This window comes from Hippoglossus stenolepis, chromosome 8 (assembly GCF_022539355.2).
Source record: "Hippoglossus stenolepis isolate QCI-W04-F060 chromosome 8, HSTE1.2, whole genome shotgun sequence".
Taxonomy (NCBI): domain Eukaryota; kingdom Metazoa; phylum Chordata; class Actinopteri; order Pleuronectiformes; family Pleuronectidae; genus Hippoglossus; species Hippoglossus stenolepis.
Genome location: NC_061490.1, coordinates 8840106 through 8867805, shown reverse-complemented (window position 1 = coordinate 8867805; position 27700 = coordinate 8840106). Strand labels below are relative to the sequence as shown.

General features: G+C 42.2%; 1 protein-coding gene across 1 annotated transcript; it reads right to left on the bottom strand.

The window, feature by feature from the left end:
* Positions 1–27: 27 nt before the first annotated feature.
* On the bottom strand, positions 28–15153 carry rspo3 (R-spondin 3). Its single transcript, XM_035162807.2, has 6 exons — positions 14341–15153; positions 9487–9681; positions 8724–8867; positions 8390–8536; positions 8057–8242; positions 28–1066 (listed from the first exon to the last, which is right to left on the bottom strand). The coding sequence occupies exons 1-6, from the start codon at positions 14438–14440 to the stop codon at positions 843–845; spliced, it is 996 nt and encodes a 331-aa protein (XP_035018698.1). The 5' UTR covers positions 14441–15153; the 3' UTR covers positions 28–842.
* Positions 15154–27700: the final 12547 nt, after the last annotated feature.

Genomic DNA, 27700 nt, shown 5'->3' with positions numbered 1-27700 from the left:
GATGAGAAAATGGATAACAGACGCAGGTACAAACCCATTATAGTTTTATTTGACATACAGGTGCTTTTTGGTTCCAAGTCAAGGAGCTTTACTGAGAGCTCAGATTCCATATACACAAAAAGAAAAACCAGTGGTAGATTAGATTCATCACTTATCTGGATAAAACTAGCTTTTGTCCAAAACATACAGAACACATGTTAATGGTTTTCAGTTGTTTTTACTCATCTGTTGTTTGCAGTGATTATGAAGATATCACAAGATGGCAAGAGCAAACTGCACGTTTATTTTTTTCCATACAAATTCAATGCACCAAATAAAATAAAGAGATCTAAAGAACAGGAACAACAATAATAAACAATTGTTCTACATAATGTTGCAAAATCTACATTCAAAAACCAAGACGCGCAAAGTTGTACCAGGGCCCCATTAAATAACCATATCAACAAGCACATAGTGTAACGTCTCTGTCTCTGTCCGTCTGTCTGCCAGTCCTCCACACGATCGCAGACGCTTCTCAGTCCCAGCAGCAGTCTCAGCAGTGTCTCCTGCACTTTCCATTAGAGAGTCCCTCGCAGTGGTGGAAGTGAAGGAGCAGAGGCTACAGGGTAAAAAAAAATAAAATAAAAAGACCTTTTTTCTAAAGTCCAGAGTGGCCCAAGCCTTGTGGCTGAATGTGCCCCAGCCCGTTTGTGCACGAACAGTATTTTCAAATCATACAGGTAGCAGCAACACCCCTGCAGAGAGGGGGCGATGTGGGCAAACGGTGGGTGAGGGAGGGGGAGTTTTTTGCCAGGATGAAGAATGGGAGGGGAACAGGAGGAAGGTGGGGAGGCATTAGAGCACTACTGTACAAGGCCTTCTTCGGGGGAGACCGGTGCTGTGTCGTGGCCTCTGCGGTGCCTGTGCTCTGTTTTGTTCCTGTTATCAGAGTCTTCACGTTCACCTGGGTGTCTCTCCCTCTCTCGCTCCCTTTCCCTCTTCCTCTCTCGTCGCCCCTCCTGGTTCTCCTTGTCTTTGCGATTGTTGCGATTTCTCCGCTCTCTACGCTCGTTCTTCTTCCGTGCTCCTGGAAGATGGGAAAATGGCATAATTAATTATCATCATCATCATCATCATCATCATCATCATCACCATCACCATCATCATCATATCTTCATTTGTGTAGCACTGCTCACATTACACACACAAATAAATAACATGAAAACAAATAAGAAAGTAAAAAGAAATGTAAGAAGAACCTGTGACAGAAATTTAAGCATGACCCCCGCTCCCCCATTACACAATAATAAGAAAACAGAAAACAGAATGCAGTTTATAGCTTTGATTCAGAGGAAACTATAATTAAGTTATGCATTTTTTTTAAACATAGCACAAGATAGAGAATAACCCTTGTCTGTTCTAAGGTCTTCAACACAAATTAAGTTACCAACTACCAGTAGTAAAGTAGGGAGGCAGATTAAGCTCTTAATCACTCTCCACTCTTATCATTTGATATGAGAGCTGTGAAAAGGAGGTTGTATACATTTATTTAAAAAATCCATCTGGCCTAACTTTTAGTTTTTCACTGTCTCAATACTGAAGTGTAACATTGATTAATGCAATGCTCTGGGTTCACCACTAGATGTCAGTCTTTCGTCGCATACAATTGCCACATTGTCAGACTATCAGCTGTTGCAGTCCTCTCCCTGTGATGAGCAGACCTTTGTCCAAAATAGCAAACCTTTAAATAAACCCCCTGCTTTATCTGTTCTTGCTACACCATCTCATAAACAAAACCAAGAGTTTTGGAATGCTGAAGTTTTATCTCCACCCGAGCTACAGCTATTAACGATAATAACGAGAGACCGACCCCCCCCTCTCCCCCAGGGAGGCTGGAGACAGGTCCTGCAAGTGAAAGCAGAGGAGGCCCTTTCCTGTTGTTGTACTGCTGCTGTTCATGTGTGAGTGGAGCACGGGCTGCTCGGCTGCTTGGCTGGCCAGTCGGGGGATTGTGAAACTGCTGAAGTAGGCAGTAGGCACAGACACAGGGAGAGAGAGAACGAGATCTCTCTCTCTCTCTCTCTCTCTCTCTCTCTCTCTCCTGTCGGCTTCATGTTTGGCCCCTATAATCTCATCATCTCCCTCTGTGTTCATTAATCAAGTCCATGCTGATTGGACTAGGGACCAAGTGTGATCCACACATTCTGAGCTAGCGACACTATGCTCTAACTACCCAAGTTTTCATCATCTTTAGGAATAATGAAAGGTAGAGTGGACGGGAGGTGGATATAAATGTGTATGTTAACATGTGCACGAACACAGTGTTCACGTGATAATTGTAAAAAAAAAAATGAACTGAACCGATAGTGAAGGCAGCATGGGCTCATGGATGGATGAATGGATTGAAGGAGTAATCTGGTGCACTGACTCATTCAGGGTCTGCCCCGCGTCCTCTATAAACACAGGAAGTCCACTTCGCTCTCATTGTTTTCACTATCCTGACACCATAACTATTTACAAGTTCAGTGGATTAGTCATACTGTAGCCCCCGTGCTTTTGTCGAGCCAGAGGAGAAACCTAATCCATGCCAGTGTTGAGATGATTAGCAGAGTGTTTATCTAACCAACCTGCAATTGGTTTGTTGGAACAGTTTCTGATGGGCATCTTTTTAAACTGTGCGTTGAATAATGTCATCAAGACTTTGAGACCATGAAGTGACGGAGTAGTTGGCTTTGGGAGCAGAACTTGAAAATCCTCACTTACATTGAGAACTGGAGCTTATATTCATGGTGTGAAGGCTTCGTTTGTAGGTAAAAGTTCGAGAAAGGTTTTCTCTTTTTTCCTAATGAAAAAAATGGAACTCTAAACAACAGTGAGGAAATCATCACTTATTCCTTTTTTGGCAGAGACCAGGATGCAAAAGCTGAATCCATTTTTCTTACAAAGTTCCAGCTGGTAATTCTGTTGTGAGTGTTTCGGGGAATCTGTCTGTCTAGAACTTAATGTGTCATTTACACATATGTAATGTACTGGAATAATTGAGTAAATACTCATTTCAGGACCCTACATTTGTCTAGTTTGCACCATAGACTGTATATAGAGATGGATGAGATGACGGCTCCCTATAAGTATAGCCAAAGTCTCTTAATCGCCACCTGGTGGCTGGTTGAAGTATAGGTCATAAACGCCACCTCCTCCATGCTAGTAGATGGGACATGAACCAAACCAAAAAATTCAAAGTTGTTAAATAAGTTTCTCTCAAAGATGATTTTAGGTTTTTAGATTTTATTTGATGATGATGATGATTCACCAGGTAAAAAGTGATTGGTCGAACAACTGTATCGACGAAACCTCGCTTTTACAGCTCCATACCCTGATCACTACTTTGCAGACTATGGCTACAAATGTACAACATGGCTGCAATCGTATCCAGGATAACCAGGATAAAGCCTGGAGGCCCTTAGCTTAGCATGATGACTTGAAACACTGGGAAACAGCTAGCGTGGCTCTACTACTATCAACACAGAGTTAGGGGTTGTTTTTTCAAATTTGCAGTCAAGCAATAGCTCATAAAAAATGTGACACAATAATGATGATATAATGTAAGAGAGCAGTTATAAATCTCTAAGGTCCCTTTTTAACCTGTCACTCTGATTATATGATGTACATCCATCTTTTTCCATTGCATGCATGTATTACATGCTCCATTTGAGATATTGTTATTTTTACAAAGATGCTGTGAAAGATTTATTATGAACACTACAGTACAAATAAATGACGTTTGTGTCAAATTACAATTTGTTTGAATCAAATCAAAGCATCAACTGTAACTTTTCTCAAGTTATGCAAACTCTTTGTGCCACATTCAATGCGCCGGTTAGTATTTATCCTCAGTACAAGTTAAAAGCATTTCCTATAATCTGTAGTAATGAGCAGGAATGTATGCAGAAATCGGTTATCCTTTTCATCTTGTGTTATTCCCCATAAACCCTGCCTGCAAACTGTAAACACAGCCACTATAGTGGACTCCCACTGCATTGTCGCCTGCTGTAATAATGTAACTTCTAGAAATGTGTAACAGCACATTCACAAAGGGCAGGACTCAGGAAACTGTACAGAACACACACACACACACACACACACACACACACACACACAGAGGGGCTTTACTGACTGGGACACTAACATGCAGTCAGTGAAAGAGACGGCGAGACAAAGAGACTAGCAGAACACAGTAAGAGGAGGAAACAGAGAGGGATCAAATTAGGGAGCAAAGGGGCACTGAGGGTAAGTGGAGGTGGTGTGTGTGGGTGTGTGTGTGTGTGTGTGTGTGTGTGTGTGTGTGTGTGTGTGTGTGTGTGTGTGTGTGTGTGTGTGTGTGTGTGTGTGTGTGTGTGTGTGTGTGTGTGTGGTTAGTGCCTCACTGGATGTTTTATAGTGGTACATCCTCCATGGCAGGCGTTCTGTCGTCCGGGGAGCTTTTGGCGGGAGCCAGGCCGGGATTAAAGGCTATGGGCTGTCCCACAAGTGGAATGCCTGCTGCATGGCCGCCAGGATGTCAAGAGTGGGGTTGTGTATGTAACAATCCCCCATCAATCACTGGTTGGTGCTATAGCTTGCTAACTGTAGGCTGCATTTCTCTATGTGCAATCAACTATGCAAGTGTCTGTATGTGTGTGTGTGTATGTGTGTGTGGAGGAGTTAGAGGGGGCTAAGGTTTGCAGAGGGCACATGCAGAGATAGAGAGGTGAACAGCAGGTCGATCAAAGGACAAATTAGCCAGCGTTAACATGAGAGTGATGGAGGTGGATGAGGATGTGTGTGTAAACACTCACTATCTCTGGCCATTGATAACACAGGAACAGAGCCAAGTTTTTTTTCGGACTCTAAGCCTTAATATGTGAGCATGTTTCCAACAGTTTTACTACTTTTCTGACATGATACCTGTAATTCAAAACTAGGCCTGGGCGATATGTCCAAAAATGTTGTCAAAATAAAATGATTCACATCAGTCGTTACTGATAAATGGAAAATTATCATTTCTTTTAATTTTAAAGACAGATTTCTTGCTTCAGAGTGAGGGTTGTGATTTTAGTGCTCATAAAGAAGAGCTTAAAACAGCAAAACATTGTAGAAATCTGAGGTAGAACATTAAAACCAATTAGGTGTTACACCTTCAAGTTGTGATTTTGCAATTGTTCTATAGAACCGGAGCCTGTAAGAAGGCTTGAGTCTCCTCTTAAAGGTAGGGTTGGTCATTTGTTTGTGAGACACTTTTTTAAATATTAATTGGTGAAATCCCCTTCAATAAAGTTGACTGAAAAAAAAAAAGATAAAAAGCCAGCCAGTCAGACATTTTGGTGCAATGCCTCATTTACATTCCTGCGTAGAATGAGATGAGTTATTAAGATATGTTAACAAGTGAGGTTTAAAGGAGCTGGTGAGTATCTTAACTTGCTGACATGTTAGTGTTAATGCTAAGCTAAGATAATCATCCAACTCTAGCATTAGGTTTAGTGTTCAGACATGACAGTGGAACCAGTCCAACATATTAGTTCTTCTTTAAGAAGGGGCTCTGGATTAGGACAGTCAAGCTGGTGCACACAGAACATCATATGGAGGTACTTAATGAGAAAAAAAAAACATATATAGCTGTCTCAAATTGATTTTAGATTTTTTTATGCATGCACATAAAATGTATTACTAACATATGGGATGCACTTCATGATTTGTACTTGAAAGTTGCCTTTAAACCTCTTCACACTAAACCTTTTTTCTAGACCCGAGACTTTATGGTTTAATTCTGAAAAGTCAAATCAAAACATGTGTGGAAGAGGGACCCCAAAAAAAACTTCTCCATGTATATTCAAAGGTAGAAAAAGGCGTGTTTAAGATGGAGGCAGAAGGAGGAAGAGAAAAAAGCGCAAAGGAACTTACAGAATTTTGGAGGTAGTTTGGGTTAAGGATGAGGGAATTTAAAACTATTCCGAGCTGAGAAAAGATCCATGTATATCTGAATGAGCGGAGCAGAGACAGGAGACGAATGAGCAGAGACTCTGTAGCGCTCGTGCGGAGGAGTGAAGCGATGTAGCAAGGAGAAGGATGGGGAGAGGGAGAGGCTGCACAGAGGGGGAGAAGAAGCCAGAGGGAGAAAGTGCAAAGGAGGAGGAAAAAGAAGAGGAGCAGGAGGATGTATCAGTGTCTGAAGGCTGCTGGAGGATTACCGGGGGCTCTCTGAGGTCGGACCACTGACCTCGTAGCGTGTGCGTAACGTAAACAGCAAGGAGAGGACGCACCGAGGCAGATAATTAGCTCTCATTCACCACGGATGCTGTTGGAGTGGGGGGCAACTTGGTTATCACATGTGGGAGGGGGGCAAAGTCAAAAGGCGAGGTCTGTAGAGTATAAGACTGCACCCAACCTTTCTTTCTTTCTCTCTTTATCGCTCTCTCTCTTTCTTTCTTTCTTTCTTTTTCATTATTTTTTTCTTCATCTCTTTTTCTTTCTCTCTTTCTTTCCATATCTGTGTTACCCCCCTCTCTTCACCACATTCTGGCTAGATCAACAGAGCCGTCGACTCCGCGCTAAAGTCTCACCCTCGGCCCAACTGACTGACTGGGAGCGCCAACAGGGAGCTTATATGGGGTCTGTGTTTTCTTTGGTGTGGTAGGAAGTGTGTGTGTGTGTGTGTGTGTGTGTGTGTGTGTGTGTGTGTGTGTGTGTGTGTGTGTGTGTGTGTGTGTGTGTGTGTGTGTGTGTGTGTGTGTGTGTGTATAAGGAATGGATCAGTAAAAGATACAGATAGAAAGTGAGAGAGAAGGGGATAGCCAGCTTACCAGAGGGCACATTTTACAGTCTGCCTTACAAATCAGGTCAACCCAGTTGACTCATTTCACAAATTACCACCAACACCAACAGTTGTGTAGTTATTTTAGTGAAACAAAGAGTGTGTGTGTCCGCGCGTGCATGTGCTTAATTTTGTGTGTGCAAGTGAGTGTGCAAGTGTGAAATTGTGCATTTGTCTGACTTGTTTGAAATGGAGAGAGTGTATCTGTATGTGGATTTGTTACATGTGTTGGTTTGCATGTGTTGGTTTGCATGTGTGTGTGTGTGTGCGTTAGTGTGCAAGTTAGTGTGAAAGTTAGTGTGTGTGTTGGCAGCTGTGGGGATAAACCAATACTGATCCCCTGGTCGCCGCGTGCCTCCCAGGGGGAGGATGTTGATGTTGAGCTGGCTGTTTCTGCTGCATCACACACATACACACACACACACACACACAAGGACACACACACACACACACACACACACACACACACACACACACACACACACACACACACACACACACACACACACACACACAGTGTTTGTTCTGTAAGTGTGAGGCCCCAGGGGGCTGGATCTCAGCCTCCTACCCTGTCTGCGATCTGTCATTTAACACTACAGAACCCAGGCTAAAAACAACCAGCCGTACCCGCCAACCATCTCAGTAACCACACACATGCACTGCACACATAACACAAAGTGATCATAAAGGCTCCGCAGCACTGGCTTTTATAAAGAGACGTCTGAAAGCAGTTTTCACTCTGTTCATTAGAAATGATCACGCTATTCCCTGTTTACTAGGAGCAGAGAAAGCAGTTTTATTGTTTAAAAATCCAAAGAGGTCTCATGGGAAAACACACAACAGACCCGTTGCAACATCCCACATGTGTGTTCCCCCCACTGTCCTCACTCTGACCACAATGACAATCCTCTGAGTAAACAGTCATAGTCCTGAGCGGAAGAACGAGCAGCTCTGATTGTACAAGCTGAAGCGGCAAGGTCTGGAATTCATAGAGAGTAGATTGTGCCATGTGTCACAAATACAAAGTTGGCAGTGAGCATGATGGGTCAGCAGCAACTAGTGTAAGCAACAGAGAGTGTATAGTATGCTCCCATTTAGAAAATTCTGTTGTGTTTTTTTGACATTTTAGCTTTTGATGTAGGATCAGAAGGATTTTGACTCAGGGTCTGACACATACTGAAGCATGGAAATAGTACAACTCTGCCACAGTGGCGCTAATGTTTTATTTACCTGGACACTTCCTCTTCTTGACCAGACACTCTTTGATTTCCGAGATCTCGGGGCAGGGTCTACCCAAGGGTGATGGGTAATGGAGGACCTGCCGTGTGCGGGTCTCCTCGCCCCGCTTGAAGCCACAGGTTCTGCCGGACTTAGAGCAGGGGCTCCACTCGCTCCACTCACCCACTTCGCAGTGCACTGCCCAGGAGAAAGTAGAGAAAGAGAAGTGAGGGTGGGCAGTTTGAAATTAGGTAGCTCTTTTTTGCCACCTGCAGATACACAAACCTGCCACAGGCTCCCACCAACAGGATAGGCATCTTTAATGGCTACATATTCTTGACTGACCTTGTGGCTTGCACTCCATGAGCTTGTCATTGGTCTCGTAGTCCTCTGGACAGACATGGTGGCACCTCCCACTGAGCTGGTACAGGCCTGGCCGGCACTGTGTACATGTCTCGCTGTTCACACATGACTCACACTCAGCAGGGCACACTGCAAAAACAAAAGCACAGTTATGTATCCGTGAATATAGCGGTCAAAGTCAACACAACAACATTTTTTCGTGCACCAAAAAAGCTTCAATCCAAGGGGTAGAAATATTTTGTAAATTGTATCCATGGCCATTATGAAGAGCTGAAAGGCAAACCCCATGTTTTAAATGTGAACTCGGGGCACTCACTGGGAACACACTCCCTCTGCGTGTCACTGCGGACCAGCCCCTCGGGGCAGTTCTCCTGGCACTTGCCCAGGTGAAGGTAGAATCCTGCTCGGCAGCGTGTGCAGAAGTTCTTGTTGAAGCAGGAGTCGCACTCCAACCTGCACTCTGACAGAGAAACACAGAGCCACCACCAGGGTTTATTTTAACCCAACAAGTTACCGTGCGTGTGTCCTGCATGTTAATTATACAGGGTGTCCATGTATGTGTGTGTGTGCGCGCGTGTGTGAGAATGTCTGACTGGGAATACAGTCAGGAATATCGGTCACTGCAGGAAGAGTCTTGCGGGGAGGCTGGTGATTATTCGTTTTTATGTAAAGCAACTCTTGATTTGATTTAATGTCACTGAAAAGAATCACACCGAACAAGCTAACTACTCTCAGGTTTTCCAGTTATTCGAGGACATACATGTGTATACATAATGCCATATTTCACAAGCAGGGTTTAAACTGTTGCTTGAAAAGAAGTGTACATATAATTTGTCAGTGTCCAGAGGCCAAGCTCATGCTCGTCTTGTGTTTCTAAAACACGGCGTTAAGAGGCCACGTTTACCTCAAGACAGCTTTGAGATACTTTTCTGTGTGTGCTTGTTATGAGAGAGGATTACACTGAATTTATTGCTCATCCATTCAGAGGACAAGTGATTACACATTAGTCTGGCAGCTAATACCAGCCCTACAGACTCCTGCTCATTTAAAACGTAGGTATACATGCAACTCGAGCTTACTTGTGCAGGTGTTTCTCTCTGGGGAGCGTGTGCCGTAAAAGCCCGGAGGACAGGAAGTCATGCACACCCCGATCTGCTTCATCCCAATCCTCTCCAAGTGCATGAAGAAGCGCGGCCTGCAGGACAGGCAGCCATTGTAGTCAGAGCAGGTCAGACACCCACCCTGCTGGCACCCTGAGCTCACACCAGAGATCTCTGTGGACAGGAGCATGAATTAATGAATACATGAAAACTCAAATGTTAAGGCAAAGATGACTTTTTGAGGTATTTTAACTATGAAAGTAGAAATAGTTTAACTGCGTAGCTTGTTTAGATAATACATACTATTGGAGCGAGCACACTATTTGCCAACCCACAATGCCCCAGTTCAATGCCAACCACTTTGGAAGTGCTTGTAGTTTATGCTTGTAATACCAGCCTCCCACTTATTAAAAGCTCATAGCAGGAATTTATCTTTCTGTTTGTGCCAAGGCTGAACTCAGTAAACTCCTGGAAGCTTTTCTATCAAACATAAATCATTTAGCACTTAAAGATTTAAGAAAGGAAATATGTATTCAGTGTCATCTTAGTCAGCCAAGGAAAAACAAATGTAGACCCAAGAGACCAATTTACATCCTACACAATAAGTTAAATTCGTATTGGGTTGAACCAAGTTACTCTAGCTTTGCATCTAATTCACACCAGCCTTGTATTGAGCCTCTAAAACTAATATGTATGTACTCGTAACTATGCCCTTTCAAAATAAAGTTCCGAAAACCAACCACCAACCAAATCCTGACTTCAAATCTTTGGTCAACACTGGATTCTTTCATATACATAAAATATAATATCATAGTTTTGTTAATGGCTGAATGAATTTTTTGTTTTGTTGCTATGATGCCTTACATAAAACAACTTCAGGCTGAAAAACAGGCATATTTAGGGAACTGATATCTATGAGGGTGTGAAATTTGACTTTGCTGCAGTTTGATTGCAATCAGGCTCCGTAAATAAATCACTAACAAGAAGATTGCTCACTTTTTGTCTCGTCATATTTTCCAGTCATGAGGGCAAAGGATAAAAAGGGAAGGTGCCTGTACCATAACGGGTTATTCATTTACATTTATTAGTAATTTATTACAGTATTGGACTGATCACTTGCTATCTCAGCACAGTGACTGATAGCTCAGTGCTAATGACAGTCATTTATACCATGTTTACAACTCTGTTTATGTACATAAGTACTTGAGTGTTTAGATTATGATGATACATGTCACAGTTGGTTCCTCATCCTCCACTCTTCAGTACTTTGTGAGATGATTCAGCTGACTGTGTCTCTGCAGGATGAAGACCCTGGTTGTTACAGCTGTCACTTATTTTCAATGTAAATGTATGTCAACATGATAATGTGGGTTTAGGCTCATGTTCCGAAGGTTATAAAGCTCAGGACTGAACGATTTTAAGACCCAACTTCATTAAAGAGGAAGAAATAAATTCAGTATAATCTCACGCAATCACTCTCATGGAAAAGCTCGTATATCATGTAGTTTTAGTATCTGATTGCACTGGTGGACAAAACATTAACAAAGAGGGTTGGATGTGTATATGTACTGAAAACCGCCGGAGACACATGACAGTTCCCATACTCTGTTGTTCAGAGAGGACGTTTTTAGCTCTTGGTCCTGATGTTACATTTACTCTTTCACTGTCTTTATCAGGGAATGTGTTTAATTTACTCCTCTGATAGAACTGCCACGCAGTAGTTAAATCCAGGCAGTGGCTATTGACATTGAAACACTGTTTGTAAGTTTCAGTAGCTGCATATGGTCGACAAATCAGGAGCCACCCCCGTAAGTGCCTGAGGAATTGGTTTTCCTCACCACCCTTGGCATTTTATGCCAGCGGGTTTGGCCGGCCCCTTTTTTCTTTTTCTCCAAGTTCGGAGTTTAGCTGCCAGTTTACCATAGATCATGGGTACTTTGTTTAAAATATCTCGACAATCTTTACAACGGCTGTCCATTTGCCCACATTTGTTTCTGCCAAGCTGCCCTGATTCACATAAGTCTTGCGGCGCAGGAATTTGGCCTTGCCCTCGCACTTGCACCGACAAAACCTCAGTTGGACAGTGGTGTCTTGCAAAACATACCAACAAAGTCACATAAGAATAAACACAATCACATGCCAGCACTTACACACACACACACACACACACACACACACACACACACACACACACACACACACACACACACACACACACACACACACACAGAGACGGATAAAATAGAATCAGGCAACTAAACGTAAGGTAAAAAAAAATGCCTAAAGTGTTAAATGCCTGCCTCATTAGGGTTCCATCATGTGACGTGTTTGATTTCCCTGCCTTTACAATAGACATCTTCTATATTTAATCAAGAGTTAAATCCATCCATCTTCATTATAGAGTGTGTACATCATTGCCATTGTTAGCATCCAGTTTTTGGATGTATCATAACAGACAGGAAGCTCAGAGCTCGGGTTCTGTCTCCGCATGGTAATTTTGGCCTGTTAACCGAATGGTCATTGACTCCCGCCCCCCCCTCGTTCCCTCTGAAGTCTGTACTCATTTACCCCTTCACCAACTAATCCCTCCATCCTCCCTGACATCTCGGGAAGTGTTAGATATCTAACCCTAACCCTAACCTTTGGAGGGAGTTTGGATTTTTTAGAAGCACTTGTCAATTAATGGGCACTGAGTCGGTCGACATGGCAGATCACTCCTCCTCCCAGTAGGATGGGAACCAAACCTTCAACTTCCTTAAACGGCAATGAATTAAGCTTTAGTGCCGCCATTTCATCTGTGGAGCTGAATCACACCGTGACTCAGTGTGTGGATATATATATACGCTTTCGTGAGAATATTATCTTATCGAGTCCTGAAAACATTCTTTTGATTATTCTGCACAGGAGCAAATTCATTCTAAGTTAAAGGAGATTGGAAATTTCGCAAAAAGCACAATCTGTTTTTAGTCTTGTTGCATAAATTAGTAAAACAAGTTCTCTGAGAAGACCCTTGTTTCCCCCCTCACATTATGTTGAGAGGCTCTTTAATATTCGGGGAAGTGACAATCTGTGTGCCTCGATGCAGCGTAGAGTATAAAACAGATTCTACAACATCTATATATCACACTAGTGCAGCGCAAACACATTTAAGTCATAATAATCCACATATTATAGATACATTTCCTTCTGTTTTATTAGCAGGATTCTTGTCTGATGTGTTTATGTGTCCGTTTGCTGCAGTATAATTATGTTCCACCATCCTTAAACAGCAAAACCCAGATCCACTGAGCAGTAATGCCAAGAGCAAAGGTAACCCCAGACCCCTTTAAAAGTGCACAATAAACACACTGTTAACCCCAGATGCTGCAGCTCTCAGTTTTTTTTTAAAAGTCCACTTTGGTGGTCATGAGGGAAAGAATGACGGCAAAACGGCCTAACTTCAGAGCCCCGAGCGATCAGACGTCAAGAGCCAGAAGCGTAAAGAGAGGTTTCAGCCCCATGTGGCAGGGATAAAAGCATCACTCTGAAGGTCTATCATTGTAGATCACTGACAGCTTTCAGCCACGCAGGCAGCAAGTGATACATGGAGTATTCCAGCTATCACTGCTCGTCTCTAATAGACTCAGTCCCAGGGCACATCTGGAGGCCCCCGGTGATAAAGTGTGCGTGGGAAGAGTAGAGAAATACACATTATTGATACTTGTTTTATAGTGTCGTGGGAAAAAAAGAAGAGCTGGACATAGATCAAGACCTGAGACATAATGTTGGAGCAGAGGGAGATAGATAAAATACACGCACATTGTTTTTCAGTGTGGAGCAGCTCTGGCGTTGGGATTGAGCCTAAACTGTCAAATCCACGTTCACCCAGATTGTAAAGAGTTATGAAGATGGGGCATGATTTCAAATTACAAAGAATAAACTTTGCCCACCTTTAAATTCCAAAATGTTGCAGTGTTAAGATATAAAGTGAGCCTTGGAAGCCGCAGCACCAAATATGGGAACCGAGGCTGTAAAATCCGAGCAGTGATCGAGCCAGATCTCCCCGGGGCACCACATGTGTGCGTGCCTGAAGTCTGCTGCTCTGACCGCTAGAGAGCGACGGGAACCAGGAGACTGAAGCGCAGGGAGCAGGGGCCGCATGTGGCGGAGGCTTCAGGTGACAGGCTCAACAACCAACTCATCCAATTAAGCTTAACAGGAAAACATAGTTGGACTAACAGAGGAGGAATGATGGCGATATTACTGAAGGTGCGGCGGGTGTGCCAAAGTTATGAGGCCGGTGCGCGCTGGAACTGGCCAAGAATTACTTCACACCTTGTAACAAAAAAACTCAAAAAGTGAGTGAGACTGAATAAAACCCGTGATGCTTATATAGTAAAGGTTATGTACAAAAGACTTTTACTTTATTTAGATGTAGAGATCAAGTAGAAAAGTAGGGTCGAGAGAGTGGAAGTTGGTGTTAATGTCTCTCAGTGAATCACTATATGGTGAGTCGTATAACCTGCTGCGTTAGTTTAGTTTTATATATATATTTTTTAAATATTTCCATGTAATACTTACAGAAAAAAATGTAACATCAGCTGCAATTTCTTTAGTTTTATGGAACATTGATGAGCGGTGTCCCCAGTCGCGCCTGTGCAGTTATTTGGAGACTCCGCCAAAGGATGCGCCTCTCGTTATAATTTAGAAGTTTAGAACACACTGAATATTAGATAATTAGTTTTGTCCAAATTATAACCGATACGAATACAATGAACGAAAACGTTTAAAGAAGGGAAAATGAAGATAAAGACAGCAAACACCTGCAGCCTGACTTTATCCCATAGTACTCACGCTTGTGTTGCCGGTGCCTGGAGCTGCTGTGCTGCTGACAACCAGTGTAATCCATGCAGTGCAAGATGATCAAAACAAAGGAGATCAGTTGTAATTGCATAGTAGCCCAGAGGTGAGACTCGTAAAGCCAATGTCAATGTTCACCAAAACACTTTATTGGATAAGATTCCCGAGGCAGGCTTGATATTTCCTAGACAGAGCACGACCCCCAGCTATGTGGTGACATGTGATGGTATATAGTGGCCCAATGATGCCTGGGCCGCTGACTCTGGATCATCTTGGAGGGAGTCTTCATATGTGCCAAGAGAGCCAGACCGAGTCAGAGATCCGTTATCCGTGCTGTGATAAAGAGCATCCCCTCCAGAAAACAGCATGCGCATCAGAAAGCTCGATTCTCACCCGTTGCGCGCAGGAGGAGATCACAAAAAAACATCAGAAAATTGTCAGAAGAAAATTGAAAAAGAATTAATGATTACAACTGACTGGACTCTCAACAAGTTTGAGATATACATCCATTTGTAGAACTCCGAATTGATCCTCCTCTCTCCGTGGCTCTCTGTGGATGCGCCGTGCGCCGGGACGGTGCGTGGACACCTTAATGCGCAAGGCGCGCTGAGGCAATCTGCTTCATCTCAGCATCAGCCGGAGCAAAATTGAAGAATAAGAAGAGGAAAAGCCACCACGGAACCAACACAGAAAAGAAAAATCAATTTCTTATTTAAGTGTTTCGTAGTTCTTTGAGCTGTCAGTCACACACCTCCTGTCTGGCTCGCAGGCAAACTAGACCTCCGCAGTTTGAGCGCCGCTGATGACTTCACCCCTCTGCGCGCTCTCTCTCTCTCTCTCTCTCTCTCTCTCTCTCTCTCTCTCTCTCTCTCTCTCTTCTATGAGCTCTAAAGTTTATTTTGAGGGCAAGCCCCCCTCGTCAGAGAGAGAGAGAGAGAGAGAGATTTCAGTGGGGCTTTCATTGTGTGTTGTATTCTTTCTTCTCTGATTCTGGATTCGGGCTTCCATGTAACTTTACATGCGCATCATAAATCGGATTAGAATGTAGGAACTACTGATTCCCCCAATGTTGACATTACTGGTAGAATAGATACAAGTCTTTTTTTTTCACATATAAGCCCCATGATAACCAAAGTGTCCCATTAGATGGTTTCTCCTCTGACTCATTTTTTTCAATGGTTGAGTGAGACCTGCACATTCAGCCTTTTTTTTCATCCATACAGAAATTCACACACACCTATATTTAATACATTGTGAGTCTATTGTACTATGAGTTTTCTCTCCAAATGTATATCAAGAAAACGTTTTTCTTTTCAGTCAAGCTAGTTGCCTGCATATATATTTTTCATTATTACATCTGAGCTTCATCTGCAAAAATACACCTAAAGCTTTACAGACGTTCAGTAATCGTGTGATATTTTATAAGTTAGATGAGGTAAGAGGTGAAGGGGTGTCTGATCATTCAATCATCATCATTCATAATGCAAAGATTTTGATTCTGCAAAAACGTATTCCCTACTGAAGGGGATGATTTGGTGTGGAGAGAGAACAAGTCCACATTGGCATCGGCTGAAGCATCAGCATCTCATCTTATTACCTCTAGAGGGAGTTAGTTCCATGAAAGCGTGAGGCACATTGTCATGACAGAGAGTTATGGGCATCAGCAAGTTATAGTAAATATAAAGAACCTTTTCCTGTGGACTTCACGTGTGATTTAATTTATGTATAGAGGACAGATCAAGGGCAACATATAGCCATTACAAATTAAAAACAACCTTTAAAATATTGTACAAGGAATCATTAAGCATTTAAATCACGCTGATTATAAAACATTATCCACCATCAGTCATTGTACCACCTGCAGGTTTAGGACTCTGGTGGTAAATACTCTCAAACGTAGAGACTTACCCCAGGTTTCGTGAACTGCGGCCCCTGGAGATCAGAGCAGAGCGGTGTAAAGCAAAGTCGAGGCCTCATTTGTTTAACTGCTGTGTTGATGTTTAGGGGGGAGAGTATGCACGAGCCCTGTGCTTCTCCTCTCTATGGCTTCTGGTCTGTAACATCAGTCACGGTGCTGGCGAAAGCAACGCACACACAGTGTGGGTTCTTTCCTCATGGCAACACTTCCCTGTTTGTCCTGTACTAACTCAGGACCCAGTCAGTGACATAACATAGACTGATGCAGTGTTTTAAACCCTTTCACCTTCATCCAGGCTGACCGATGAATCCAAACTTTACCCAGGATGTTTAGTGACGCATTCTGTATGGGCCTCTGATTTAAATGGATATAGAAGTGAACAGAGCTGAAATGCCTCTATTATACCTCAAAAAAGCTAATAAGTGTTAAATTAATGCTGTTGCTATACAAAAGGAGAAACTGCAAAATAGTTTTGATGAAAAATTACCAAATTTCTCCCTCCCTCTCCCAGCGGTTTGGTGTAAGGGATGTAGAAGAATAATGCTGGTCTTTGTGTCCCAGTCTGTCCCAGCGTGTGTGTGTGTGTGTGTGTGTGCGTGTGGCACTGGGGTGCGGAAGGTTAAGGTCACTTGGTCAGTCCCTGTGACCGTCCAGTGAGAGATTCAGTCGACACCTGTAAATGAAGTCAGGCAGGTGCATAAACCCTCCCGACCAAGGGTGGATGCACACTTTATGTTTTTTTTCCCCCCTAATACCACAAGTCTGATTTTAGCCTTAATCTCATTCAGGCCTTATTCTCAGGGGCCATAAAAAGTGTGTGCCATCATTATTTTATGACAAGTTTGGCAGAAATTAAAGTTAACACAAATAACTTGGTCTTCCAAAATAAATTCTTTATGTTTTTTGTTCTGTGTTTTGGACACATTCCAGAGTAGAGTATTTTAACATTGGCTAAAGATTTTAAATTCACCTCATGGCTTCCTTAGCAAAGATACAAGAAAACAATGGAAACCTGTATGACCGAATTCAGTTTTTACTCCTTTGCAGACATTGTACATTCTTCCCCACTGATTACTTTTTTCCAGAACTACAAACACTAGTTTATTCAATCTTTTAACAAGTGGTTCCATAAACAAAATGTATGTTACACACTTACACTTCATTTAAAATCTTCCAAAAATACCCAAAAATAGGCATGTACACATCTTCACGATGCAGCAATAAAAAATGGCATCTTTAAGTATTTTAGTTTAAAACATTCAGAAAGAAGATTATTGACAAAATGTGTAAATTAACAGTCAATATATTGTGTTGGAGAAATATCTGATGAAGTAAGCATGCTAACCAGCTGACCCTGGCCTTTCCCCTCTCATAATTCCATTTTGTACCTCAACAGTAGTGAGTCATTGTCGCGTCCAGTTTGCCCTCATTCCAACATGAGAAGATGAAGAAGTAGTAACTGTGAGTGGATTATAACCTTGTGTTGCAGCCGAGCTGTTCTCCGGCCTTGTCACGTTCCTCGACCTCTCGTGGCTCGTCATTGTCTCCTGCTGCATATAACCAAAGAAAAACAAGCTACTAGATATATATAAACGGATTTAAAGCTAAACCTGTGTGGAAACGATTATTGCTCTGTGCATGGACGTTTGGCAACATGTATACAGCTGCCTGTTGCTCAGGTTAGATTTATCCAAACTTTCGCAGTAGTTCAATGTGAGGTAAGGGCTGAAACTTTGTTGGGAGTGGCCAGCAATTCCAGTCCTGGAGCATACATGCATGAACACTCTCCCACACACGGCAAATGATAGGCACATAAAGAGGGTTGGCAAAGAAACCAAGAAGTCTGGTAAAAACTTGGTCCGACTAATTTGGTGGCCCATGGGATTTGTCCCGGTATGTCTGATGGTTAGTGTGATTATGGCACAAGGTACGAGTGTGTCTTTAAACAATAATAATAACCAAAGGGAGCTCCTTTTGGGATTTAAAGGATGACTCTTTTCACTTTAAAACTTGCCCTTTTCAGTATGTAGGTCATTAGCTTAGGGTTTAGGGAACAAAAGCACTTTGATACAGGTTACAGAGAGATCGTAGTTTTAGTTAAATGAAATAAACATGTTGTGTGTGAAACCAGGACCTTTTCCTAACCTTGACCACTTGTGATCACAGTGTTTTAGCTGCTGTGCATAAATGATGCTGATGAGAGTGGTATAGTAAACCAAAACATTTAAAGATAAAGGGGCTAAAATAATAGAGTTGTTTTATAAAGGTCGCTGTGGATCAGGAGAAAGAGAGGGTCGTCCACTAACCACAAGGTCGGTGGTTCGATCCCCAGCTCGCATTTGGAAGTGTCCTTGGGTAAGATACTGAACCTCTAAATGTTTGTCGCTACAAGCAACACACATGGTCATTTCCTTCATTGCTGAAAATGTTGATTAGAGCAGCCTTAATGGGACTCTCAGAGTAGGAGAGACTGCAATTCAAAGTTAATCAGAAGCCAATCACACTTATCATTCCCCTGCATAGGCCAGGAATATCGTTCAGTAGATGCCCAGCTTTATACTGACATGACATTGAACAAATCCATTTACCTCGACCTCATCATAAAAATCATGCTCATAATCCTCCGCTGCATCAGAGTAGCAAACATACCACTATGCCACAAGGCTCATGCCTATGAAGTCCAAATATTCATTCCGCAGCCCATGACTCATAAAATTCCCCAATGACAGTGACAATGTTGATCCACTGTCCTGTCATCAGCTTATGAATTAGGCCGGGCTCCATGTGGACAGCAATTGATAGCACATGCCTCACCGGGGTCTGTGAAAACATAGTGGCTCAGTCCGTGGCCTTATATGAAGTTTTTCTGACATTGCATCTATTAAAGCTGCAAATATCCCGGTGGCAATCCTGTGCATTCCCTCAGCATGAAGCGAGCAGAGAGAAATCGTGACATGGGGCGGCAGAGTTAGGAAAATAGACACGGACACATACATAAATATATGGCGTAAAAGTTCTGATAAATAATTATTGATTCTTGAAATTCTATTATCCTCCCAGACAGGGGGGATTAGACTGACATAAACAAGGCCAAGACAGGTGCGTGTGTCGGAAGGTAGGGCAAAGTTGTCTTAAATGTGTGTGGCTGCGTTTGTGTATGTGTGAGTGTGCCGCGGTGATTGGGGGGATCATTTCATAGCAAGAGGGATTGAGAAGGTAGTCAAGGACAAATAATCACTCTGAGCAAGAGCCGTCAGCTGTACACACAGAGGGAAATCAGGTCAGAAGTTTGTATAGCCAAGGTCAAAATAGAACTGTAATACGTGTGTGTGTGTTCGTGTGTGTGTGTGTGTGTGTGTGTGCTCGTTTTTGTGACTTGTTTAGGGGCCTTTTCCATTTCAAACACTGACCTTGTGCAGACCAGTAGACCTCATGGGGACCAAAGCCCGGACCTAATGAGGCAAAACATCATTTCTGAGGTGCCAGTTAAGGTTAGGAGGTAAGATAGTTAAGGTTATTGGTCATGGTTGAGGTTATAGGTTTTGTTTAGCCTGTCCTCAATGGATGGAAGTTGATGCAAAGTCCTAATGAGGATAGCTCTTAGCAAAGACCCATAAACAGACTGAGCCTTTTATTGGTGAACAAAAGAACTGTTAGTTGACATTTCATGGACTGTCGCTGTTGCCCCATAAAATCACATTGTAGCCACAGCCACCATGTTGCGGAGGCGATCTACTATACTGATTCCAAAAGTACCATTAATTTAAACACCCATATTTCTAAATATAGCACCAGCAGGTTAAAAAAATACAAGAATTCCCCTTTAACCTACCTGGGCGTCAGACTCTTCTCATACACGTTAGCACAGCCTAATGTTAATCTGAATGTTGTGCGTGCTTCAAGTGCATGTGAATGTGCTCGGGTATACGTGTCTTTTACCATGGAAGTGACCCCAGGAGGAATCCCCTAAACAGGCCTGACTAATTTGGCCATGAGCGTGGCATTAACTACACATTCCTTCCGAAGTGGCGTCTCCACTTCCCTCTCCCCCTCGACAGCAACACTTTAAATAAACTGAGCGCAGGACTGTTAAGAAAGGCCACCACTTTCTGCGTCTGACCCTTGCTCTGACCTCAATTGATGTATTTCCGCCTCTTTTAGTTTCTCTTTGAAAAACGTGACTGCCCAGTGAATTGTCAGAGTGCCTGGTATGACAGGAGGGGGAAAGGAAAAGAGAGCCCTGATTTTAGATTAGAGGAAAAGTCCGTGAGCAAAGCCAGCCACCTCTTGACAAGAGTGAGAAAGTTTTTATATTCTTTCCCCCTCTCTCGCTATTTTCTTATGAAGCCGTGGAGAGACAATGGCGGCATACTGGGGATCAAACACTGCTACCCAGGAAATTTTAATCATTGGGGCAAAACCATCTTTTTGTGCCATCAGTTGTTGCCGGGCAACAGGTGAGGCCTACCCCAGGTATTCCCTGTGTGTGTGTGTGTGTGTGTGTGTGTGTGTGTGTGTGTGTGTGTGTGTGGAGGGAGTGCAGATCAGGGTGTGTATAGAAGGACCTCAGGGTTATTTTATTAATCTGCATGGGGAGTCTTTTCTTTTTCTCCCTGATAAAACCCTCTCTGCCCTTTCTTTATTGCAGGCGGCCCGTTTTGCCCTCGACTTTTGTCCTGTGATCATTCAGAGCTGCAGGGAACCGTGTCGGGCATCCCCCCACTCAAAGAGAGCCTGTGTGAGGTTAGGTGTGGGGTGTGTGTTCGAGAGGCAGAACACTGTAATCATCAGGAAAGTTTGCAAAGGTGCATCCCTCAGGAAGAATTTAGTTTATCATGCAAATACCGTTAATCATTTTTGTTGACTTTCTGCAGAACACACATGGTCCGGGAACAGTCCTCGAGAAACTTCAAGATTACTCACTATAGAAAGTTGAAAGAAGGCAGATGGCCTGAGCTTTATTTTTCTAGTGAACAATTTCCTCTCACTCTAAGGGGTCCTAATGGAAAGACTCTGAATTAAAACATGTGTGAAAGTACAATTCAGTCCTTCGCTTCTCACCCAGGCAGAACAACCCCGGCGAACCACACTGAACAGAGAATTTGTCTTTTGATGAAGCAAATTAATGCAGACGTTTTTCCGTCCAGTGAAAAAATTAGGACTCTTTCCCCTCTTCCAGCGGAGTCCATTGTTGGCCACATCTGCTCTGCTGGAGAGACCAGTGGCTAATGTGGGGTTATTGATTTCAGGAACTTTGGAGACAGTGTGGTTTTAACAGTCAACAAAGAGCTTCTCAGATGTTCCAAACATAAAGACATTGGAGCGATGCCTCGCCTTTCTCAAACGCACCACATTATATCACACTGGAGCCCTTGGAACACGTCTGACAATTAAATCCTGTGAGTTTTCTATTTCCCGAATGTTTTGAGGTGATTTAAGGATCTCCATGCGAAGGAAGAAAATTTACAGAATGAATGAAAATTGTTGGCCTAAAATTGGATACCCAGAAACTACGTGTTTTATAAGCCGTTTTCAGACATGACCTCCAGGTAAAATCCGGAGTTTACCCTCAGTTTGCCTTTCACACATGCACAACACAGCAGGAGGTTCTCTGCACAGACGCATTCACAACAGTAGCAAATCCTCCGCGTTATTCAGGCGAGAGGTGGAGCAGCCAGGTGCAGCAGGCAGGAAATGACGTATTAACTCCGCTGCGTAGAACACTTGATGACACCGTCGTCAGCTCTTATCACCACAAACTCTCTTGACCTCTTTATTGCCGTATTCTACATGTATGGCATCATCAACCCCCCCACTTGCTCGTGCTGTGTTCTCACATTGACCTCTCCTGGATTTCTACGGACATTACTAGGTGGCCTGGCGGAGAAACTACGGAGGAACTGCAGAGTCCAGTGCATGTTTGAAAGCAGCTATATTGAGCCAAGAACACTTAAACAGACAGCTACCAATTAATACAAACAAAACTCAGACTTTTGAACAAGACCACAGACTCTGTTTTAACGATCTAAGTGCATGGTCAAAAGCACATGGAGCACATTTAGAGCGTGTCCACATCCACTTTTGCTAGTTTAATGCTGGAACATAAAGTTGCCGAGCCAGGTGCATGGTCAACAAGGTCATACTTAGTCCCTTTATTAATCATGAGTGGGTTTTGGGCAAAACATGCAAAAATAATATCGGAGTGCCATCTACCATTTCCTCTGAAAGCCAGGTGCACTTGAGTCATGGTGGATCGCTATTATAAGGGCAGCATTGCCAGGTACTTAGAGGGAACTTCCTTCCAGAGGAAACCGATCTGCACATGCCCAAAATAAAAGTGCTTGAGCAAAACATCTGTGTGTGTAACAAGCCGAGTGTACAATGTTTGTTCACCCAAGTATGTAGGTCCATATAACCACCTTGATTATTTGCCCTCAAAAATACAGCATTGACTTTTATTGGTCAAATGCGCAATCGCTTATTTCCACCACACTAATGATCCACACGACCACACCTCATTTTAAGAGCAACACGACCGTAAGAGGTTGATGGGGACAAGTTCATTTGCTGTTTAAATAACACAGCTGCTGGATGGGAAAATGACAACAATGTCAGTGTGAAACTAGCAGAAGCATTTGCACTCTGCGCTGGGTGTAGGCTCCTTACAGACTAGTACCACGCTAGCAGCTCCGTAAGGTTGAACTTTTTGCAGGTACAATGATTACTAAAATCGTAGTTATTGAGTTAGCATCATAACATTGGTTATTAGCACTAAATACCAATTACAGCTGATGCTGATGTGAATGCTAACAGTTTTGCACTTGTTTGCACTTATTGGACAAATTAAAGTTGACCTGATAATGGCGTCAGGGGAAAGGTGTGGCGTTCATCAAAGTGATCACAGATTATCCAGAGAGGAACATGAATGTGCAGTCAGGATATTTCACGAAACAGAAAGAAAATATCAACTTTATGTCGATGTTAGAGAAAAAGTCATGGGATTCATCTTCTGGGAACCATGAATGTCAGTACGAACCATGAATGTCAGTACGAACCATGAATGTCAGTACAAACCTTTGTGTCAATTCATCCAACTGTTGTAACCAACACTGCCATTCCTAGAGCACAGCAACGACGTGGCTAAAAGAAACAGCATCCAGTGTTCTGTTCACTATGTTGAATGAATAAACAGATTTATGACTGCTTTTCATCTTGTCGTATCCGATTTGGGAAATTATATAACAGATATTGAAGATTACAATATACATTTGCAAAAATCTGAAACCTAAACAGGAGAAGGCCGTGATGTTTATGATAAAACTAACATCAATTATCTGTCGCAGCTCTGTTTAATGTTGGTCTCATATTGTTGTAGTAACCAGGAAGAGAGAACGACTCCCCCCTCCAAAAGGCCGGAGGCTCTAAAAATTAACAAGTGTTGATTAATCTCACACGAGCAATCCATTTCATGTTTGAAAACCAGTCATATAAAAATACCCACAAACCATAAAACAGCGGGATTCAAGAGCGGGTGTTTTCGTAATTAAAGCCAAAGCTCATTCCTGCTAATGACCGGGGTTGGAGTGTTCAGCAGGGACAGTAAATGTGTGCTGCACACAATGTAAATCCAAATGATCTGCAGCGGCTGCAGAAAATAAAATGAAGTGAGATGGAATAATAAAAACAACTGGGAGGTTAAAATATGAGCATGAGGAAGGAAGCACTGAATGTACTTATGCCAAGTCTCTAAGTGTTGCGATCATGGAGCAACTCAAGCAAGTTTTATAAGTCCAGCAGCGGGAAGTTTCCAAGTGAATTTACAACCAACAAACAAGTGTTGCCATACCATGACATGTTTCACTTCCAGCGATGCAGGATGTTATGATATGCTGTAAAATCTATAATATTTGAAATGCTTAGATTTTATTGGCACATGAATGTGAACAGTCTCTGTTGTGTTATCTACTGTGTTGTTAAATGAAAACATTTGTATGAGCAAGAACATAAAAATAAAAAAAATTGTAATAAAATGACAAACTGGAAAATTGTTTTTAGCCAAAAGGAGAGAGCAACATCAGCAATATGAACCACAACTTTTATGGTTAAGTCAAAACTTGTTGTCTCTGATTTTTCGCATACTTTAATTACGTTTCTAATATGTAGCATCTGCACAAGACATTATAGCTTCATCTCTTTAGTCAATGTGAAACACACAATGTTCCCCCCACATTGATTGGCTAAGAGTAGCTGGACAGCACACATGCTCAACGTATGTGAAGCACATGAGGCCAGTAAAATATGACTGATCCTGCATCCGACCAGAGGAGAGGGGCGACCGACCACAGCGGCTGTTTATAGCCAGTGATAATGGCCTCCATATAAAAGCAACAGTTGGCTAATTGTGCGAGTGCGTTTGTGACATCAGGTGGTTATTTCGTAAAACTAGGTGCATGATGCAAAGTGCAGCCAAGAGCACCATTTTGTCCACATTACAACCCATTCACTGGCAAAAGATTTCTGCACATCAAGTGAAAAAAGTCATAATACGAGAATAAAGAAAATAATTTTTTTTAATAAATAAGTAAGACACAAGCAGAACAGTTTCTCTCCTTCTGGATCCAAAACACTAAACCAATCTCACAAAACTAAAGTCTTGCAGTTGACCACTACCAAACATTTCTTTTATCACAAAAGACACAACTTTATCTTTAAGTCTGTGTGGTTCTTTCAATTCAGTTTGTTGCACAATCTTGTCAAGTCCGATGATGATCTGGGGCTGATGAACAAAAACATTAAATATCTCTTCATTTAGGAAAACTTTTATTGAAGTTTACTCATTTTAATGAAGTCAAGATGCTGATCTTTTGATATTCCCCTGCTAAAATGACACATAGCTGAACATTACAACTTCATTGTCATATTTTAATGACCCTCTCATAAATGTGCATATTTTTTTCCGTAATATTACAAATTTATTCTCGAAATAAAGGAGTTTTTCCCCTTCGAGTGGCCCTAGTACTCTACTTTATATATTGCAGGCTTGCTGTGGACTAATTTGCAACATTTGCTACCCCAGTATCCTCAGTGTGTATATTTGAAGGAGGGCAGGAACGAAAATACTGCATTTTAAAATCTCTTTGAAAGCTCTTCTCTGTGATGGAGAAAACGATTTAGAATCCCTGATCTACAGTCTTGTGGATGAACTGGTACTTAGCCATTCTACCTGTGTCCTTCTTAACCAGTTCTAACCAGTTGGACTCTGTCGTCATGTGAGATGAACTTTACTACCCAGAAAATAAGCTCATCTTCTCGTAGTTTCCACTGTTTTTATTGCTGCACTGACACGACAGAGGACAGAGCAGAGACACGCTATGAGGTCCAAATGGCACAGAGAGAGAGGCGTTTTATTTTGTTGGACTTTTAGATGAAAACAGTATATTCTCCCCCGACGGTGAATCATTAGCTTACTGATTGCTATTACAATCATCACAGGGGGTTCAAATGTCCTGGGCTATGATCACGTTGTTTTGAATGGGTGTCTTCAACTTTGGGACAGTGCCCGAGATTGTTTCTGCACAGTCCCCAAATGACAAGAGTCCTAATGTGTTTTAATGAACCTGACACACAGGATGAGCCTGAACTTACTTTGATTGGACCATGAGTTGATTGTTTATGAATCCTTGGCATTCGCCGTGCTTTCAATCAGTGGACATTTTTTTCAAATTACAGGCCCTGTCCTGAGAAGAACTCTCATGTAGGTCAAAGGGCGAACTTCTCTGGACGTAGACATGCGACGAAGGATTGGCTGTTGGGAAGGGCTAATGCAGCACAGATTTGAGGGCGCTGAGGGACCGTGGTTGGATGCGAGCGATATGAGCAGGTTTGTTGTACTTGGATGATTTGTTTGGCAGTCGATATTCCCATCCTTGATCACGACTGAAATTAGTTGGCTCCGATGGTTCAAAACCAGGAAATACCACTTACCCTACATTTAGTACACTGTGCTGTGCGCGTGTTATAAACATGCGTCCGCCTAACCACACGCATACTGTTTTATAACTTGGGAAATCTAACCGAAAAGGCAAAGTGGTAAGGCACCCATGGCTGGGGATTTGGTCATTTTTGGTCACACACACCCACACGCACACACGCACGCACGCACGCACGCACACACACACACACACACACACACACACACACACACACATACATGCATATATATCTGAGAGAGAAATACCTAATATAAAATGCAGTCCATTTGGTAATGGAAACCATGTGATCAATATTTTATAGCATTTCTTGCCTTTTCATCTATATCTTTATATCTGGGATATAAAACACACGATCTTCATAATCAATGAGTCATTATCATTCCAATGTGGAACTTTTCACTGAATCATCTGAACCATATATATATATATATATATTAATGTAGTTACAGACATATGGACAAGCCTCAGCATAACATAAACCTATCATCATATAAGTATTACAATGCACAGATATATAATATTATATGCCATATGTAATAAAACAAAACATACATCCTCAGTTAAATTCACACAAACAGATTAACTATTGACAGATGGTTGACAATGTTCTTTTGCAGAGCAGTAGACGTGGTCCACAACACATTCTTCAGTGTCAGAGAGATTAAAGCGACTTCACTTTACACACAAAACAAACTTCTTGTATAGGAATATATTATAATATTGTTGGTGATTTTCTTTTTAAAATATCAATCAACATTAGGGCAAAGACAAGGCTTTACAATAAAAGCCAGAGTCAGGTTTTAAAATGGTGTTTGTTTTATGTTTCTGCTCCAGAGGCATGTTGAAGTGTAAGTCTGAATTTTCTACAACAACACATCTGACCTTAAAGCAAACACACACATTCACTCACATATTGCATCTAGTCCTAATGTGTTGAAAACAGAATTGTAGTCAATGGCATTTAGTATAATTTAACAAAAGCAAATTGCTGAACAAATCGCTTCCAGCAGCTGTGGCTGAGACGCATTTGTTGATCCATGTGTTTGTTATAAGGTGTTAAATCAAAGTTATTAGGCTATAACAATTTTTTACAAGATGAGCCTCAGACTCATTTCCCTGCTGATGCGTGTTGTGTATTTTTGGTTCTGGGAGATAGAAACATTTCCTCCATCTGTGCTCTGCACTCAGAAGAATTTATGATCCATGTGATCATTCGTCTTCACTGTGGCTTCACGACAGCTTTCACGCAATATGTGTGGAATTGTCTGCTGCACATCATAAAGAGCCACCATTTGGTGCAAAGCGAACCATACTGGCTGCTGGGAAAATGTGGAATACTCTGAAAATGCAGGATGTAATATGTTATTTTAGTTGTGAAATATTCGCTCATTGGACAGTCGGAATTTTTAAAAAACAATAAACCATTTGGAATATTTATATGTCG